We start from the raw sequence: 18,447 nt of genomic DNA, 5'->3' as shown, positions 1-18,447 counted from the left end.
ATCAATTGTTAATACATTTTTCAACAAGTTTTCAACTTACCGCTATGGATTCTAAGATGTTCCTTCAGGTGATGCTTGTACTTGAACGCCTTGCCACACTCAGTGCATTTGAACTTCCGGTTAGTGGCAGCTTCATTACTTATGATCTGGGGCTGCTGAAAGACAAAAAAAGAGAATTTGTAACATGAGAATAGATACGTAGTAATGAAGTCTTTTTGACAAAAACATAATAATAAACAAAAATATTAAAAATATGACAATATGCCGGTTGAAATGATATGGATATGTAAAAATGTGATATGAACAATTGTGCCATGTCATTTAGAATTCAAATGAAATTCCCCAAAGGAGACATACAGTGTTCATTTTAAAATGTCTACCCCACGCTAACAACAGTCTTATGTGTGTGGGTTGGGACAGGCTACATCTGATCAAAATGTGTCTTGTGTGCAAGAAAAAGTGAAAATACATAATTACTGTAATTGTATGTTGTGCAACTACTTCCACTCCTCCCATTACAATTGTGTTATCTTTGTAAAAAAAAAAAAAAAATAGCTAGGAAAAGATATTACAGGTTGTGGTGCTTTGATGTTAGGAAATGTGGAACATATGGCTATATGTGAGACACAGCGCAACCGCAGCTCAAAATTTAACCAACGAGGGGGAAAAAACACATAGGCCTACACATACAGATACACATGCACACAGTTGTGAATCTGTGCAAACTCCTACGGCCCGCTTTGAGGAAAAACCCCCTTAGAGCAAATAAACAAACACTTTAAGTCATCTGAGGATTAGGATACTCTAGATCACAGTGGGCCATCTGCTCATGTTTAAGTCTGTCTGAAGGTGTAGCGCGCCGCACATCCGTGATCCGTGTGTGTGTGTGTGTGTGTGTGTGTGTGTGTGTGTGTGTGTGTGTGTGTGTGTGTGTGTGTGTGTGTGTGTGTGTGTGTGTGTGTGTGTGTGTGTGTGTGTGTGTGTGTGTGTGTGTGTGTAGAAGGGCTTACTAAGCTGGTAAGATGTCGGGTGAAAGCTAAACAGTTACATGTTTTTACACTAATTACAATTCCACCTCTAACAAACAAAGTTTTTTTTTTTCAAAATATGTGACCCAAAAGAATAAAAATGGCTACTAAGTGACAGTTCAATCTCTTGAATAAGTGAAAATGAAGTTGTCAGGTCTGACGTGAGACTAACACTACACCAGTGAATGTAGTCATCCTAACTGCTACCCTTGTCATTCCGCCAAATCAGTTTCCTTGCGGGGAGTGCTAATGCAAAGAATGGGGCTGATTTTAAGGAACTGGATGTGCTGCTAACACATCCCACACACCCATCACCGTGGGCGGGGGCTCTCTGAGGAGGGAGAAGGACAACAAAGCGCAGCTGTGCCTCCGCTGGCGACCCAGAGAGAGAGAGAGAGAGAGAGAGAGAGAGAGAGAGAGAGAGAGAGAGAGAGAGAGAGAGAGAGAGAGAGAGAGATGGGGGGAGTTGGGGTTCATTCGACAAAATTCTCACAGGAAGCCAGAGCAAGCAGCAACGTCCAAGTGGAGACTCATCACATGACCGCCTCAGAGAATATCTACACGTTTGGCTCAGCACTTAATTTTATTACTTTTTTTATTGAACAATGGTAATTAGCACTGGATGGGGGGAACAAAAACGACATAGCATGAACTTCAAATTGGATTTATGTGGGGCAGTGGGACTGATAGGACCCACTTGCCAGTTCTGACGTGCTACACACAGCCGGTGTGTAGCATATGGTATCTGTGACTAACTGGGTCACTTCGATGAAAAAAAAAACATAAAAAAATGTCACCACTTATGGTTTACTCACGACTGTTTTTTTTCTTCGATTCAGTGGTTATAAAAAGACAAAGTGAGTGGTAATGGCCAAGACATACTATGAAGAAGAAAATATGGGAAGAGAGAAAGCCTATTCTCTCTCAACTGGATTATGGGTGGTATGAAAGAGTAAGAGAAAGAGAGAGAAAAAGAGATTGATAGACAGCCCGAAAGCACACAGCGATTCCACCTGGCCTTGTGGTGCCTTGTGGGTGATGTGAAAAGTGAATGCCAGAAAAGCAAGGGAGCACCTGATGGGTGCAAAAGAGAGCAAGATGGAGAGACAGAGAGAGTGAGACAGAGAGAGCGAGAACAGCATTGCTAGATATGTATAGGCTGACAAGCCAGACTAAATGTGAGATTTATGTGAATATTTAGTCTGGGCCCGATCAATGAGACATCAGAAGATTGTTGAAGGGAACAACCCGCTGTTTTTCAAACTGTGTCTGTGCCTATTGGCCAACAGTTTGTCATCACTCCCTCAAAACCCCTTCCGCGTTGCATCCAAAGATTCAAAACAAATCAAATCCAGTCTGCTGCATTGTAATTGGCCAGCCAGTTTCAGGGCCTGGGGCATTGTCCGAGGCTAGATCCACTCGCAGGCAAAAAAATATTTTGGTCGCTGGTGGGTGGGGCTAGTTTACAAGGCTAAGACACGTAGATATATACTAAACCGATGTAGGTACCTTTTGTAGGTAAGCCAAGGGTAAAGGGCGCCTCACCTGGTCTCTGGGCGGCTTGTGGGTGGCCATGTGGCGCTCCAGCTGCGTGCGGTATGGGAAGGCCTCGCTGCACAGCGGGCAGGGGAAGCTCTCCTCGTTCTTCTCGTGCCGGTACTTGATGTGCTCCTTCAGCGATGTCAGCCGCTTGTAGCCGCGGTCACAGTAAGGGCAGGTCAACAGCTGGGCAAAGTCATCCGGCGTCCTGGGTGCCAGGTCTGTGTATGTGCGTGTATGTAGAGTACAGTGTGTGTGCGTGTGTGCGTGTGTGCGTGTGTGTGTGTGTGTGTGTTTGTGTGTGTGTGCGTGTGTGTGTGTGTGTGTGTGTGTGTGTGTGTGTGTGTGTGTGTGTGTGTGTGTGTGTGTGTGTGTGTGTGTGTGTGTGTGTGTGTGTGGTTGTGGTGATGAGGGAACAGAGTGGAGAGAGGGAAAGCAAGAGGTCAGAGGGTCACCAAATGGCTGTTTGGGGAGTAATGGGAGAAATGCCAAGCAAAGGTGCAGTGCTTTGCTGCACGCAAGTGTAACGTTGCAAATGTGTGCTCCACAGAGAGCTGTGCATGGACATCTGTGCATGACCTCTGCGCTAAAACATGCAAAACTGGAGGAAAAAAACACGTCCACGCACAAATTCATTCATCTCCAGTGATCGTTTACTCAGACAGAAAGAATGAATAAGAAAGTCTTAGTAATCTGAGGCTCTTGAAGCAGAAATATAGGTTTCTAAATAGACAAAACTGAGAAACAAAAATACGATGGTATGTGATTTTGAGAAAGAATGTGGAAACCAATTAGACGTGGTCCCTAAAGGGGTAATAATTTCATTGCAACATAACAAAAATCAAATATTCAACATAAAACAAAACTTAATACTGATTATTGCGACATGATTTTAAAGAGGATGGGTGCAAACCATTATCATTCTCATCCTGCCCATTGACCGTCATTTCTACTATAAAAAAATCAAATATGACTCGATGCGAAATATCACTTTGTGCTAAATTTAAAAAAATGGCAAATATATAGACTTTATACTGAATGAAATGACATGATTTTGTCGGAGCATGGTTGCTAACCATTATCGTTCTCATCCTGCCCGTTGGCCTCGGGCGTTCCCAGGCGGGTCACCTCCTCGGGGGCTTCTGGGTAGATGATGGCGGTGTCTCCACGCTGCAGATACTCTGCGATGCTGGCCGCGTGGCCCTCGCTCTCATCCAGCTTCCTCTTGGCAAAGAAGCTCTCCAGCTCCGAGGAGCCGTCTCCCTTGACTACGCGGAGGAGAGGGAAAGTCGGAGAGAAGTAGTGAGGGAGGGGGAGGGGGGTGGAGGGAGAGAGAGAGAGAGGGACAGAGAGAGAGAGAGGGACAGAGAGAGAGAGAGGAGGATGGAGGTTGGGAAAGAGAAGGAAAGAGAGAGCAGGATGGAGGTTGGAAGAGAGAAGGAGAGAGAGAGTTGTTGGTGGTGGTGAGTTAGGTTGGGAGGGAGAGATGAAGTAGGAGAGGGAGAGATTGAGAGCAAGAAAGAGAGAGAAAGCGAGAAATAGAGAAAGAATAGAGGAAAAAACAAGACAAAAACAATAAGAAGATGCATAAATGGATGGAGTGGTCAGTTAGTGACCCTTCATCTCTGTCTGCTCTGGTGTGTGTAATTGCATGTGTGTGTGTATGTGTGAGTGTATGTGTGTGTGTGTGTGTGTGTGTGTGTGTGTGTGTGTGTGTGTGTGTGTGTGTGTGTGTGTGTGTGTGTGTGTGTGTGTGTGTGTGTGTGTGTGTGTGTGTGTGTGTGAGAGTGTATGTGTGTGTGTGTGTGTTGCAGAGTGTGTGTGCCTGTTTGCATGCAGGGACCTCCTGTGACAGTCCACCATCAGGAAATACGCTCTTGTAAATGTGATAGAGGAGGAAGTGGGCCATTAGGAGTCTACTTAAGAATGGAAGTATGCATTTAAGTTAGAGCGTAATGGCTGCGGCCAAGACGAATAGGAGTCAATTTTGTCATCAAGCGCCGTTTAAGTATCCACTTGCAAGGGGGTGGAAGAAAAAAAGCTTAAAACATTTTCTGTGTAATGGATAATTGGTTTATGTTGCAATTAGATTTTCTACAAGTTACTGATCTCACTTTGTAGGGCACAACAGCCACTCTCAAGGAGGAACCAGCTGGACAATAATGAAGCTTTGGGGTTTTGTTTGACAGCAAGAATTCAACAGTCGGGAATGCCGTAATGCATTCCTCTTTTTCCCATCTACTAAGGATTCGATAGAACTGTCTCTACTTAGGCCTGCGTGTGTGTTTGTCAAAGGTTTACAATGTTGTAGGGAAGAAGATTTTTCGCTTTTCAAACGAGGGGATTATACACATTCTCCGACGTGCAGCGTATTACTGTTCCGATCTGAGGTCAACATCTTCATCATTCCAGGTATTAGAGGTGTTTGTTATTTTTTCTTCCTTTAGTAACTGGAGAGTTGCAAGGAAACAGCAACCCAGGGGCAAGAAAATAAACATTTTATTGTCTCATTGTAAACCAATTTAAAAGTACATGAACTGAACAAATCGGATTTGGTGGCAAAACTCGATTTTGTTGGGCAAGATGTGATTTGCAGTGCACTCTCCCTCAACTTACAAATGTTTACTTTCCATCTCGCCCCCTGACACGCGTGCAACGGGTGAACAATCAGACAAATGCTGACATGTGTCTTTGAGTGTGTGTGTGTGTGTGTGTGTGTGTGTGTGTGTGTGTGTGTGTGTGTGTGTGTGTTGGGGTTCGCGTGCGTGCGTGTGTGTCAGTACCTCATTAAGTAATTACTGTGGGTGAAATCCAACAACAAATTCACCTAGCGTAATGATCTGAAATGCTATCACATTCAGCAGAACTAGATGAGGGAGAATCTTTGTGAGGTCGGGGACATCTCACAATAAACAAAACACGAGAGTTCTCCAGTGAAATATCCAATTTACTGTTAGTCCTGCTTTGTGATACAAACCATTTCCTTAGCAACAATCAAACCACACACACACACACACACACACATACACACACACACACACACACACACACACACACACACACACACACACACACACACACACACACACACACACACACACACACACACACATGGGCACGCACGCGCATGCAACGTGGCACACTCTCTCACACACACTCAGGACGTTTCTGGAAGCTAAGAACAAAAAAAATGTGTACAAAAAATATGGATCCTTTTCTCCTATTTTCATCCAAAATGCAGTCATGTTTGAACTGCGCAGAGGAACGGAAATGCTTATTTTAGAGTATGACATACCTGAACCATTGCCAACTCCGTGCAGAGAAACGTCTGGGCTCATGGGGTTGTATTCATCTTTTCCCTCCTCTATAAAACACAACAGAAATAGAAAAAGAAATGATTAGCGATCAGCGTAGCTGTATTTACAGTCACAAAACACAATACAATGCAGTCTATTGACTGTGTCCAGCCTGGCTAAATGGAAATTAAAAATGAGGAAGTGGCAGCATCTGAATAGGGGAGTGCACATTGCTAATACAGTTTCTGCTGCGATACAGTCAGGAGATATGACTGTCAGCAGAACATCGAGGGTAAATGTCGAGGAGTTATAATGCTATGTCTTTCTAGCGTGATTTACGAAGCTGTGTGGTATAAGAAAGATTAACCATTAAGCGCTCCTCACACACACACGCACACACACACACACACACACGCGCGCACACGCACACACACACACACACACACACACACACACACACACACACACACGCGCGCACACGCACACACACACACACACACACACACACACACACACACACACACACCATTGTGTCAATTAAGGGGCCAGTATTGGATTCATGGGGGCGACCTCCTGACCCCGGGGAAGGATATGCAGGACATAAATATTTAAATGAACGACAACACAGGAGGACAATTGACTCGTGGACCACCACCCCGCCCGCCCGGCCTGCTCGCTCTCTCTCTCTCTCTCTCTCTCTCTCTCTTTCTCTCTCTCTCTCTCTCTCTCTTTCTCTCGCGCGCTCTGCCCCTCACACTGACATTGCCACTGCCCCCCGGCCCTGTAAGAATCAAATCAAGGTATTTCCGAGTGGAAACGGCGAGGGGGTCCGCCGAAGCTCGCCCATATACTGCTTCTATTGTGCTCAGGCCTCCAGGACACACTCATGTGACTTCTCTCCGGCAGTCACAAGTATCATAAGCTTCTCTCTTTCTCTTGCACACTCACACTCTCTCTCTGTCTCTATCCTTCTTGTTCTCTCTCTCTCTCTCTCTCTCTCTCTCTCTCTCTCTCTCTCTCTCTCTCTCTCTCTCTCTCTAAGACAGAGCAGAGTGAGAAGGTTACATGGAGCAACCACACCTCCCTCCCGCTTCAGAAGAAAAAAACACACCCAAAAGTATGTGGAGTATTATTTTTGTTTTATTTTGTTGTCCTTCGCGACCATTCTCATTCTCTCTCTCTCTCTCACACACACACTTTATCTGGCTCTGTCTCTCCTTTTTTGCCCTTTCTTTGGTGTTATTTCTGCAACGTTTCAAAACTATGTTCAACTTCCTTCCTCATTGTCTGAGTGTGACAAATAATGTACAGGCAAGCAGGCAGGCAGGCAGTGCTACCTTTGAAGTGGGCTCAGTCTCCAGTCTCCACTGCCCACACGAGATCTCTCTTCATGCACTAGAGCAGTGGTTCTCAACATTTTTTGAACAAACGTCCCCTGGACCACATCCTAAGCCTACCAACGCCCCCGTGACCTCACCACAAGCCTGCCAATGCTCCCTTACTACTAAAAAATGTAAATGGGCTAATGCCCCCAATGAGAACTAAGCACCGCCCCCTCTCAACTGTATCCTTCTCAACGCCCCCTAGGGCTCCCCAAAGCCCCCTGGGGGGCTGTACCGCCCCCGTTGAGAAACACTACACTAGAGAGAGAGGCTGCAAGAGAGGGATTTCAGATGCTATATGAAAATTAAAAAATCTGGAAAAAGATCCATTGAGATCCAAACACACGGCCATTCATATTCAAATCAACTTCTTCAATCCTGTTTGTAAATGTAATTCCTCAACAGAGGACAAAAAGGCCCAAAAAGTTTCAGTTTTCCAAAGAAATGTTCTGAGAGAAACAATTCAATCACAAGCCAAGGAACTTGCCGCGGCGTCAACAGCTTTGACTGAAACCTTCTGTGCCACACTGATAAAACTGCAGTTGCCACCAGCAAAAAAACAGGCATCTCTCTCTCTCTCTCTCTCTCTCTCTCTCTCTCTCTCTCTCTCTCTCTCTCTCTCTCTCTCTCTCTCTCTCTCTCTCTCTTTCTCTCTCTCTCTCTCTCTCTCTCCAGGGCGATGGGAAATGAAACGCAATACACGTTCCCTAGCGAAAAGGGAAGGGAGAAAATGTAGCCTAGCTTTAACTTTCCAAACATTTGTGCCGGGATATTTACTGGGTAACTCTAAGGACACTTACGAAAAAAAAAATGATGATGGTTGCGACTTTGAAAAACATTTTGCCTGGTATAACCTTGTCATCTTTTGTACTAGGAACACAAGTGCTGATAACTGACTTTTAGTATCGTTTCATATTAGTCACTTTCCTAGAAAGGTTAGAAACAACTGCCTGTGTCACCTTTCAGTTCTGCTTGATTTAGTCTCGTGTTCATCCATTAAGGTCTTTGTTCTCTCTTTTGGTTAAACACAAGTACTGTATCATGCACTTTCAGGTTCATTACATGTTTAAGTATGTTGGTGTTAAAATACAGTAATTGGGCCTTGCCTACACAGGCATATGCGGTTTTGAAAGTAGCAAATACTGAAAAATCCTGTAAGTGTGCCGTTCACATTTGAATATTCGGGACTCATCAATCGTGCAACATATGTGGTTTTAAGTAGAAGAAGAAAAAACTCTCTTGGCCAGAACCTGATTAAAAATATGGACATACGGAGATGTCAGTTGCCAAGGCCCTCGCCAGTACTGGGTGTAATCCAGTGTTCCAGTGTTGTGCTAGACCTGCAACCATGAGCAACCACTGGCTTTGGGGTGGTGGCTGCGCACCAAACCCCTCCATTGCTGAAACATTACCTCAGGTCCGCTCAAATACCACTACATACATCATCTATATTGTCTATATAAGTAATCTACATTAACATTATATATACTATATACTATACTATATACATTATATAGAGGTGTCTTTTATGATTTATAGGTGTCTTATCAACAATAACAACAATTGCAGATTATCTTGCTTTCCCTTCAAATTGTGAATTTGTTGTAATAGGCTACTTGTGACATGATGCAGTTGATGAGTTTTTTAATAGAGTTTTGGGTTCACCCTCACAAAGCGATAGCCCCTACTGCTCCTAAACACCCCCCCCCCCCCTCCCGCCAAAACACAGTGCTGACTACTGGCCAAATGTGTGAGCCCCATCTGGCCTTGCAAGTCGGGTTCTCTGGACCCACCAAGGACTCGCACAGCTAGCATCAATGGCTTACAAATTCTTTCAACCTCACTTGTCTCTGGGCCTAGTTGGGTTTGAAAGGAAGGAGTCAGACGTATTTCCCAGACGTGTTTGTGTGTGTGTGAGTTGGAAAGAATAAGAGTGTGTGTGTGTGAGTGTGTGTGCATACAATGTGTGTGTATGCGTGTGTGTGTGTGTGTGTGTGTGTGTGTGTGTGTGTGTGTGTGTGTGTGTGTGTGTGTGTGTGTGTGTGTGTGTGTGTGTGTGTGTGTGTGTGTGTGTGTGTGTGTGTGTGTGTGTGTGTGTGTGTGTGTGTGTGTGTGTGTGTGTGTGTGTGTGTCATTAGCAGTGACAAATTGGCCAGCACTGGTCGTTTTTTTTAAAAGACAGAGGGACTCGCCTGAATTCTCTATCCACTTTGTTCATGTCAAACGCTTTCCCCCGCAAAAAAAAAAACCTCTGGCCCTATTATGCATGTAAATGACCATCATGGATGCTAAAAATTTCATTCAAAGCCATTAATGACTCCTTGGGCTAAGGCTTCGGCTCCCCTCTCTTAATGATGCCGCTCAAATCCTAATTAAAAGTATTTGTCTAGTCTCAGTGACTGCGCCTGTCCTGTCATGAGCGTAGATCACCCCTTGGCAGGGGTGACAGGGACAAAGAGACGTGGTGGAGACGTCGAGCTGAGCTGATCTGATCTGAGCATTGCTGCCTGGTACTGCTGCTGCTGTGGTGCTATAGGGAAGGGGATAGGCAATGGGGAGCCCCCACACCACACCACACCACACCACACCACAGAGTCAATCAGGAATCTCGCAGTGCTGAGCCGCTGGACACATGAACACGCATAAAGGGAACGGATTTATGTGTTAAGGCCTGGGCGGGTTAGGTTTTTTTGGGGAAAGATTAGGGTTTTTTTTTGGGAGGGTGGGGGCGGGGGGGAAGATATGGTGATTCAACTGAAGATGGGTTAGAGGGAGAGAGACAGACACAGACAGCGAAAGATGACCAGAGAAAGAGGATGGATCGACAAGACTAATCCAAAAAGAGTGAAACATAGATAGTGAGAGAAACAGAGGGACGGAGTGGGAGCTAAACGAAGAGATTCAGTGAGGAAGAAAGGAAGAGAGAAACAGAGGGAGAACAAGAAAGAGACACAACATACAAGATTCAAGGTAAAAAAAAAAAAAGACACAGGACTTCATAGAACGAGGGTGTAACCTATGATCTACCGCTAGCGAGAGAGCAATAGTGTTAGAGGGACCTTCACCAGGGAGGGACACACCCAGCCCCACGACTTGTCTTATCGCCCAACGACTTGCTCTTATCTCCAATAAAAACACGGCATCGGTTCAGTCGGAGGACGCGCAAGCAGAAGACCTTGCCTCAGGGAGAGGTACCCTCCCTAAACTCACACACACACACACACACACACACACACACACACACACACACACACACACACACACACACACACACACACACACACACACACACACACACACACACACACACACACACACACACACACACACACACACACACACACCTCCCTCCACACCACATCCCACGTCCCACACCTCACACCCATCCATGTTTGACGTGCCTCTCAATCTTGACCCTGGAGCTGTGGACACTTGTCCTGAAGTGTGTGTCCTATTTTAAGGATGCCCGCGTGCCAGAGGGCCGTACGACAGGTGCTTTTGTCCCCCACCCCACCCCTCCGTTAGTCTTCTTAAACATCAGGTTTATTTTTAATGTGAGCCGGCGGATAAGTGGCCATGGCCATTTTTGAACCCCTCTCTCTTTCTCTCTCTCTCTCTCTCTCTCTCTCTCTCTCTCTCTCTCTCTCTCTCTCTCTCTCTCTCTCTCTCTCTCTCTCTCTCCCTCTCTCTCTGCTTTAGGCCGCTAAATATATCGTCACCTTCAAGATGTTACACGCCACCCAAGTCCCGTTAAACACACACATGCACATACACACATACATAAACACACGCACGCAAACATGCACACATACGTATACACAAGGACATGGCAACACATACACACTCAGAGACTGACGGACAGTAACACACCTCAACACACACACACACACACACACACACACACACACACACACACACACACACACACACACACACACACACACACACACACACACACACACACACATACACATACACACACACTCACACCAACACACACACACACTCCGTCCTAAAACGAAGCTTTAGAAGGACACACTCACCAGTACCATTGATGTCGCCGTGCCGCCACACGTGGTTGCCAGGGCCGTCCCTACTGTCCCCGTCCTCCTGCTGGCCGCGGAAGGGCAGCGGGGCATGGCCCACGCGCGGCGACGCCTCCAGGCTGGGCACTCCTGCTGCTGCTGGGCTGCCCTCGCCCTCCGACGCCAAGAGCCTGTCCTCCTCCTCTGACTCGGAGCCGCCCTCCATTACATTCTCGTAGTTCAGCACTGTAATACATGAGAAGAGAAAAGTTAAGTTTTTTGTTTGATTAATGGTGCTGTGAGGGGAAACAGGGTTGGTGTGTGTGTGTGTGTGTGTGTGTGTGTGTGTGTGTGTGTGTGTGTGTGTGTGTGTGTGTGTGTGTGTGTGTGTGTGTGTGTGTGTGTGTGTGTGTGTGTGTGTGTGTGTGTGTGTGTGTGTGTGTGTGTGTGTGTGTGTGCGCGCCAGTGTGTGCGTATGTCGTTCAGGGTGTGTGGTATAAGTCTTATTATTTCAGGACAAGGCCCATGTTTTAAAATCAGCAGGATAACATATTATATTTTTCTTTTTAGTCCTTTGACGTGTAATTATGTTCATACTATACGTTGTTTTTCATGCTACTTATTTTTTCCAATTCACATGTGCAATTTGCTCGATGTGCTGTAACGGAGAGGACAGACGGTTTCTTTCCCTCACTCACACCTTAACTCTTTCCATAAGCACAATGTGTCAAAAATAAACGTGAAATAATTCAGAGACAGAACCGCTGAAATCATAATATGTCAATCCGAAAAACACAGTGTAGTCGTTCTGAAACCATCCTTCAGCAGAAAAGAACGCACATTAAAAAAAAACACACGAGCATTATTAAACCTCAGTAGACAGACCAAAAGCGTATTAAAGACAGAACGCAAAAAAAAAAGAAAAGAAGGAGGAGTGAGGGAGGCAGCGAGAAATATTCGACTGTTAAGTCATGACATCATGGGAACCGGGCCGGTGGAGGAAGTGGGGTCGACGGGACAAAGAGCACACCAATTTTCAGGTTCATTTTGAGGGGCTGTTGTATGCCTAATAAAGCAATCTTTTCGCTCTCCTATCAAGCACCTTATCTCCTGAGACAGCTGCCAACTGGGAAAAAAGCGGCGAGCGGGCGGGGAAGTGGCTCAAATGGTGCGGTTTGAGACCTAATAGCTCGCTCGCTTGCTCCACAGAGAATTTCGTTCTTTGGGAAAATGATTTTTTGTGTGTATGTGAGGTAAGTGTGTGTGTGTGAGTGTGTGAATGTCTGATTGTGTGTTTGTGTGTTTGTGTGTGATTGTGTGTGTGTGTGTATGTGTGTGTGTAGTGCATTTCGACAAATTAACCTTTCGGAGGTCTGCTGCTCTGGCCGCTCTCAAAGCTCGTCTGTGTTTGACACACACACACACACACACACACACACACACACACACACACACACACACACACACACACACACACACACACACACACACACACACACACACACACACACACACACACACACACACATGCTCTGGCCGACAACATACCAAACGATGAATTCCTTTTTCTCCTACACTTTTTTTCAAACCAGGTTCCCAAGGATCGCTGTCCAGTAAAGACCTAGCTGCTATTTCTTTCCCCCCCTCTCTCTCTCTCTCCCTCCCTCCCTCCCCCCTCCCAGAGGACATGTGGATTAGCCCCTGCATAACTGATCATAATATGATCTTTGTCTGATCGGTGGCTGTGCATTTGCCTCGGCCAGACAACTGCACAACAGGTGCAAATTAAAAGGGGAACCATTTCAGGGGTACAAGGGCGAGTGAAATGTGCTGACCCTGGCTGAATACCAAGGGAGGAGAGAGGAGGGGGGGGGGGGGGCAGGAGGGGCTGGGGGGGCGTGGGACAAAAACCTTTCTTACTCAGAGGGGTGGGTGACCACAAGAGATTATTTAGTGAGGGCTCTACGCACCGAGTAAAGCGTTTGTGTGTGTTCGTGTGTGTGTGTGTGTGTGTGTGTGTGTGTGTGTGTGTGTGTGTGTGTGTGTGTGTGTGTGTGTGTGTGTGTGTGTGTGTGTGTGTGTGTGTGTGTGTGTGTGTGTGTGTGTGTGTGTGTGTGTGTGAAAAAGAAAAAAGAGGAACAACCCAAAGAGAGACATAAAGGGAGAAGTGGAAAGTAAGATGTGAAAACTAGCTGTGTGGTCTGAATATACCTTGGACCAGAATGCAACTTTTTGCCCTCCCCTCCCCGTCGACACCCACCCTCCCTCACTAACTCCCTCACTCAATCCCTCCCTCTCTGCCTGCTTCTCTCTCTCTTCCTCCCTCTGTCTTTTCTCTCTCTCTCTCTTTCGATCCTACACACACACACTAGTATCTTACTTTTACCCGTGTCTCCATTACAGCCATAAAATGAAAAAATATAGTCACATGCACTCATAACAATACTGGACACTAGGTATTCTCGAAGATACATATATATGACAAATGGAGTTAGCTGATATTTTAGTGGCCACTGTGAAGGAGTTACACCGCACTCAGGAACAAAAGGTGCCTGACATGAAAAATGTGTAAATCTTGAAGTGAAATATCTGCTGATATTTAAGTAAAATGGAAGTCATAAAAGAGAAGACGCCCCCGGAGGCAAAAAAGGAGGAGATTGTTGGGGCACTGGGGAGCCATGAGTCAAAAGGCGTAGCAGTGTGCGGTCGGTGGTGCCTTCCTGAACGGAGCGGACAGGCACGTTGAAGAGCGGGAGGGGGAAGGGTGGGAAGGAGAGAAGAGGGAAGAGAGAAGAAGAGGAGGAGGAGGAGGAGGAGGAGGGAAAGAGGCTGAGGTGAAGGGATATCTGAATATTAATAACCACACAAGTCGACGGAGCCGTTTGACTCAGTCACCGGCCGCCCAGCCTACACACACACACACACACACACACACACACACACCAGACGAGACACACAGACGAGACAGACTGTCGACAGACGGAGCGAAACACCTACGATTTTGTTTGCCTCTTAATCATGCAATGCTGGCGCCGACATCGCGGCACCATTCCACTTTTTGTTTGTCTTCTTTTGTCACAAGTTTTGCTTTCGCAATGGCAATCAACCTGTGATGTGATGTGCCGTACGTGACCTTAACGCCTTAAGACCTCATGATAACAACAAAAAAAACCTTTTAGTTGATACTTCCACTTTTTCATTCCACCCTTGAATACTTGCTGACTTGTGTACAATGTCATGTCACGGGAACCTAAGCAGAAAGGGAAGGCGCATACCTTCACACACACACACACACACACACACACACACACACACACACACACACGCGAGAGAGAGAGAGAGAGAGAGAGAGAGAGAGAGAGAGAGAGAGAGAGAGAGAGAGAGAGAGAGAGAGAGAGAGAGAGAGAGAGAGAGAGAGAGAGAGAGACTCACACAACAGATACTCTCACCCATATAAATGCTCTCCTCTCCACCCCCTTTCTCTCCTCTCTCCCCTACCTCTTTTTACTTGTGCAATCTGAATAGAAAAAAAAGAAGCCAGCGACTTCCCACACAAAGGCCATCCATCACAATGTTTGCTTCTCAGGTCACATGGGCTCGTCAGTGTAGCAGATGTGACAGAGAGCTGGCCTCTTTTGTGTGTGTGTGTGTGTGTGTGTGTGTGTGTGTGTGTGTGTGTGTGTGTGTGTGTGTGTGTGTGTGTGTGTGTGTGTGTGTGTGTGTGTGTGTGTGTGTGTGTGTGTGTGTGTGTGTGTGTGTGTGTGTGTGTGTGTGTGTGTGCGTGTGTGTGTGTGTGTAGTCAGATAAAAGAGAAGGCTGTGCTACTAAAGAAATGAATGCCGTTTGCCCAAATGACTCATCTGCATTCGGATTTGAAGGACACAACATTAATCTCAACTCCGTCTCAATAAATTGTGTGCTCCGTTATCTCGCAAAAGATAATTCGCTTCCAGTAACCTTAATTGAGAAAAGCTTTGTTTCCACAACTCGCGGTTCAAATTCAAAATCAAAGGACAACCTGTTCAGACACGTCTAGATGCAGAACATCTCTTTTTTTTGATTCCATGCTTCCAATCTTTAACTTTGACATTGCCCTGTACAGATAACATGGTCTTCTCGATAACACTCCTTTTTCAAAAATGCTAAAGTGCTGTGTTTTTTTACTTCTTGTTCTTCAGCATGTCCTCACTCTAGATTTATCCAGCTGCATTGCTACCCTTAACCTCCTACCCGCCCTCCTCCTCCTCCTACCCCTCCTCCTCCTCTTCTTTCTCCTCCTCCTTTCCTCTCACCCCCTCCCTCCTCCTAACCTCTTTCCTATTTGCTGCCCTTTAACTCGGCCTATTATGTTCAGCACAGTGCTGAGTGACAGGTGCATGATGGTACCTATCACTGTAGTTCAAGTGCCACGATGACACGTATCCGTCATCCAGCAATCCATCCATCCATTCGTCCATCCTCCGTCCCATCGCACATACGGCGACTACTCCGGGGCAACGGTGCGGACTGCCACACCTTAACCCGCTTCCTTTTTCGCTCGTTCTCTCCATTTCCCCCATTTTATCCTCCATCAAAGCTGGTCTCTCTCAACCCAAAAAAAAATCGGTATCCAAATCAGAGGTGAGTATGAGAGGTGACCTGACCATAATACTATCCCTCCTTTAGAACGTGGGTCAGGTTCCAGTGGTATATCTTTCTTCTTTTTTTTTTGTATCCCTTCCCATTTTGTTCTCCGCTTATCATCCAAGTCGCAGACACAGTTATCCATTGTCGTCTATTATCATCGCCTTGCGTGTCTCCTGTATTATCTCTAGTCCAGCCTTTTCGCCTTGGTGGTGGCGTGAAAAATCTGAGGTGAGACAAGACAAGGAAAGGCGAGGCAATTGGGTGAGGCATGGTGTGGTGTAGAGAGAAGTGTCGAAGCGAGGTAAGGCGAGGCGAGGCGAGGCGAGGCGAGGTGCTTAGGCAAAGGTGACTGCTGCATTGTGAGGCTTCCGCCGCTCCTGCTCCTGTTCCTGCTGCTGTTTTCTGCTCCTGGCTCTCTCTCTCTCTCTCTCCAGGTACTCCTCTGCCTCTGTACTCCTGACGCTAATGACGATAGAACTGCCAAGCCAGTGGAAAATAACTGCTCTCTGTTCTCCCCCTCTCTCTCTGTGTCTCTGTCTCTCTCTCTTCCTACCTCGCCCCTTTTCTCTTTTTTTCTCTCCCTCTCTCTCTCTCCCTCTCTCGCTCTCTCCTGTGCGGTACGCATCACCTGAGCGACAGAAGCAGAGAGGTGGGGGGATGGGTAGAGTAGGTAAGGCTGAGCTCGCAAAAGCAGGTCGCTGCCTAGTGGCTAGATGCTGGAAGTGGCCCCTGAACGATCCAATTGAAATCAGCCATTTTTTTTTGCCCACCATCAACGGCCAGGTTTAAATAGAAGGCCAAATTCCCAGCCAGTATATCAATCACTGCACATTGAATTCCCATATTACGGATCTTTTTTTATTTTAATCAATATAAAAATGACCTGATTTATTTACAGCAGTTAGAGCAGTGATCTGTCCTCATAAATCGCACACCTTTGGAACAAAATCATTGCAGCAAAGACGAGCCGCTAAATGAGGCTTCAACAAATTGACGTGCCATGCTGTTGAGGCTGCAGTGCGGCGAATGTTCTGTACCTGGCTGAACCTTTTATGTTTTCATGCGCACTTAGGGGGCTAGTGAGTTACACAAGCAGGCCGGTGTGTCGCCGGTGGCATGGAGAGATTTAGTACAGAGAGAGGAAGAGAAGTGAGAAAGAGAGAGGGAGAGAGGGAGAGGGAGAGAGATGGAGAGAGGAAGGGAGGGCACTGTGTGGACGGGCAGAACAAAGGCCCAGGAAGAGAGGAGAAGCCTTTGTGAAGACACCATGCCCCATTGAAAAAACTCAGCAATGCGTAAACTATTACCTAAGACCTGGGGTGCACTTATTTGTGTGTGCCTGTGTGTGTGCTTGTGTGTGCATGTGCGTGTGTCTGTGTGTACACATGCATGTGTGTGTGTGTGTGTGTACAGTATGTGTCCATGTGAATGTGTGCATGCACAACATGTATGTGAGTGCACGGTCGTATTTGCGTGCTATATAGCAAGTGAGTGGGTATTTTCTTTTGTGGTGTGTGATTGTGTGTGTGCGTATTTTATGTACGTGTGTGTTTGTCTGTGTATGCCTGCATGTGTGTACGTGTGCGTGTGTGTATTCAGCACAGGGAGGACACCTGCTGTGTGTGGGGTGGGTGGAGAGGGGTGGTTTAGTGGGATGGGGGGGTGGGGGGATGCACTTGGACGGAGCCACGTTCAGCAGCTCTGAACTCTCCGGGCCGTGAGGCGGCAACACTAGACCAGCTGTAATTGAATTAAAGTCCCATTTGTCTACGCAGGGATGGCAAGCAACAGGCTGCTGCTGAACAAAAAAAGAAAGAGAGAGTGAGAGAGACAGAGAGAGAGAGAGAGACCGAGACATTGAAACACACAGAGACAGAGACACACAGAGACAGATACAGAGACACAGAGAGACAGAGGGGCAAGGAGCTATAGGAGATAGAGAGAGAGAGAGAGAGAGAGAGAGAGAGAGAGAGAGAGAGAGAGAGAGAGAGAGAGAGAGAGAGAGAGAGAGAGAGAGAGAGAGAGAGAGAGAGAGAGAGGAGAGAGAAAAACAAGAGAGATTGTGGAGAGATGGGCTACTTTGCTGGGCTCTTCTCCGGTAAGGCAGGCCAGGCAGCCAGCCAGACGGCTTCACCTTTAGCCCCCTACCCCTGGCCCCTCCTGGAAGCACCATCTGTGCCCGGACGGCCGCACATGCTACCCCTCTACCGACAACTGTTTGGGGTCCCCACCAGTTACAAGAGGAGCACTTTGCGTGTGTGTGTGTGTGTGTGTGTGTGTGTGTGTGTGTGTGTGTGTGTGTGTGTGTGTGTGTGTGTGTGTGTGTGTGTGTGTGTGTGTGTGTGTGTGTGTGTGTGTGTGTGTGTGTGTGTGTGTAAAAGTGTGAGTGTGAAGATGTGTGTGTAACTGTGTGTGCTTTTGGCGGTGAGTGAGTAACAGTGTGTGGGTGTGTGTAAGTGTGTGTGCGCGTGCCTGCATGTGTGTGTGAGTGTGTTGTAGTGTAATCGGTTTTGTGTATAGGTCGAAATGTTTTTTTTTTCCGTCTTCGGTC

General features: G+C 46.6%; 1 protein-coding gene across 7 annotated transcripts in view; it reads right to left on the bottom strand.

Moving 5' to 3' along the window:
- zeb2a (zinc finger E-box binding homeobox 2a) overlaps positions 1-18,447 on the bottom strand; it is a 77,047-nt gene that overhangs the window by 8,046 nt on the left and 50,554 nt on the right. For 3 of the 7 annotated variants that reach the window (XM_063214239.1, XM_063214243.1, XM_063214240.1), the window contains 5 exons: positions 11,289-11,516; positions 5,863-5,931; positions 3,644-3,835; positions 2,574-2,788; positions 41-155 (listed from right to left, as the gene is read on the bottom strand). In XM_063214239.1, the coding sequence (XP_063070309.1) occupies positions 41-155; positions 2,574-2,788; positions 3,644-3,835; positions 5,863-5,931; positions 11,289-11,516 (819 nt within the window). Of the gene's footprint in view, positions 1-40; positions 156-2,573; positions 2,789-3,643; positions 3,836-5,862; positions 5,932-11,288; positions 11,517-15,656; positions 17,505-18,447 lie in introns of those variants that run through there. The other 4 variants (XM_063214241.1, XM_063214244.1, XM_063214245.1 and 1 more) reach the window with 3 other exon arrangements.

This window comes from Engraulis encrasicolus, chromosome 13 (genome assembly GCF_034702125.1).
Source record: "Engraulis encrasicolus isolate BLACKSEA-1 chromosome 13, IST_EnEncr_1.0, whole genome shotgun sequence".
NCBI lineage: Eukaryota > Metazoa > Chordata > Actinopteri > Clupeiformes > Engraulidae > Engraulis > Engraulis encrasicolus.
The sequence above is the reverse complement of the archived record's forward strand: the minus strand, read 5'-3'. Positions and strand labels throughout refer to the sequence as shown.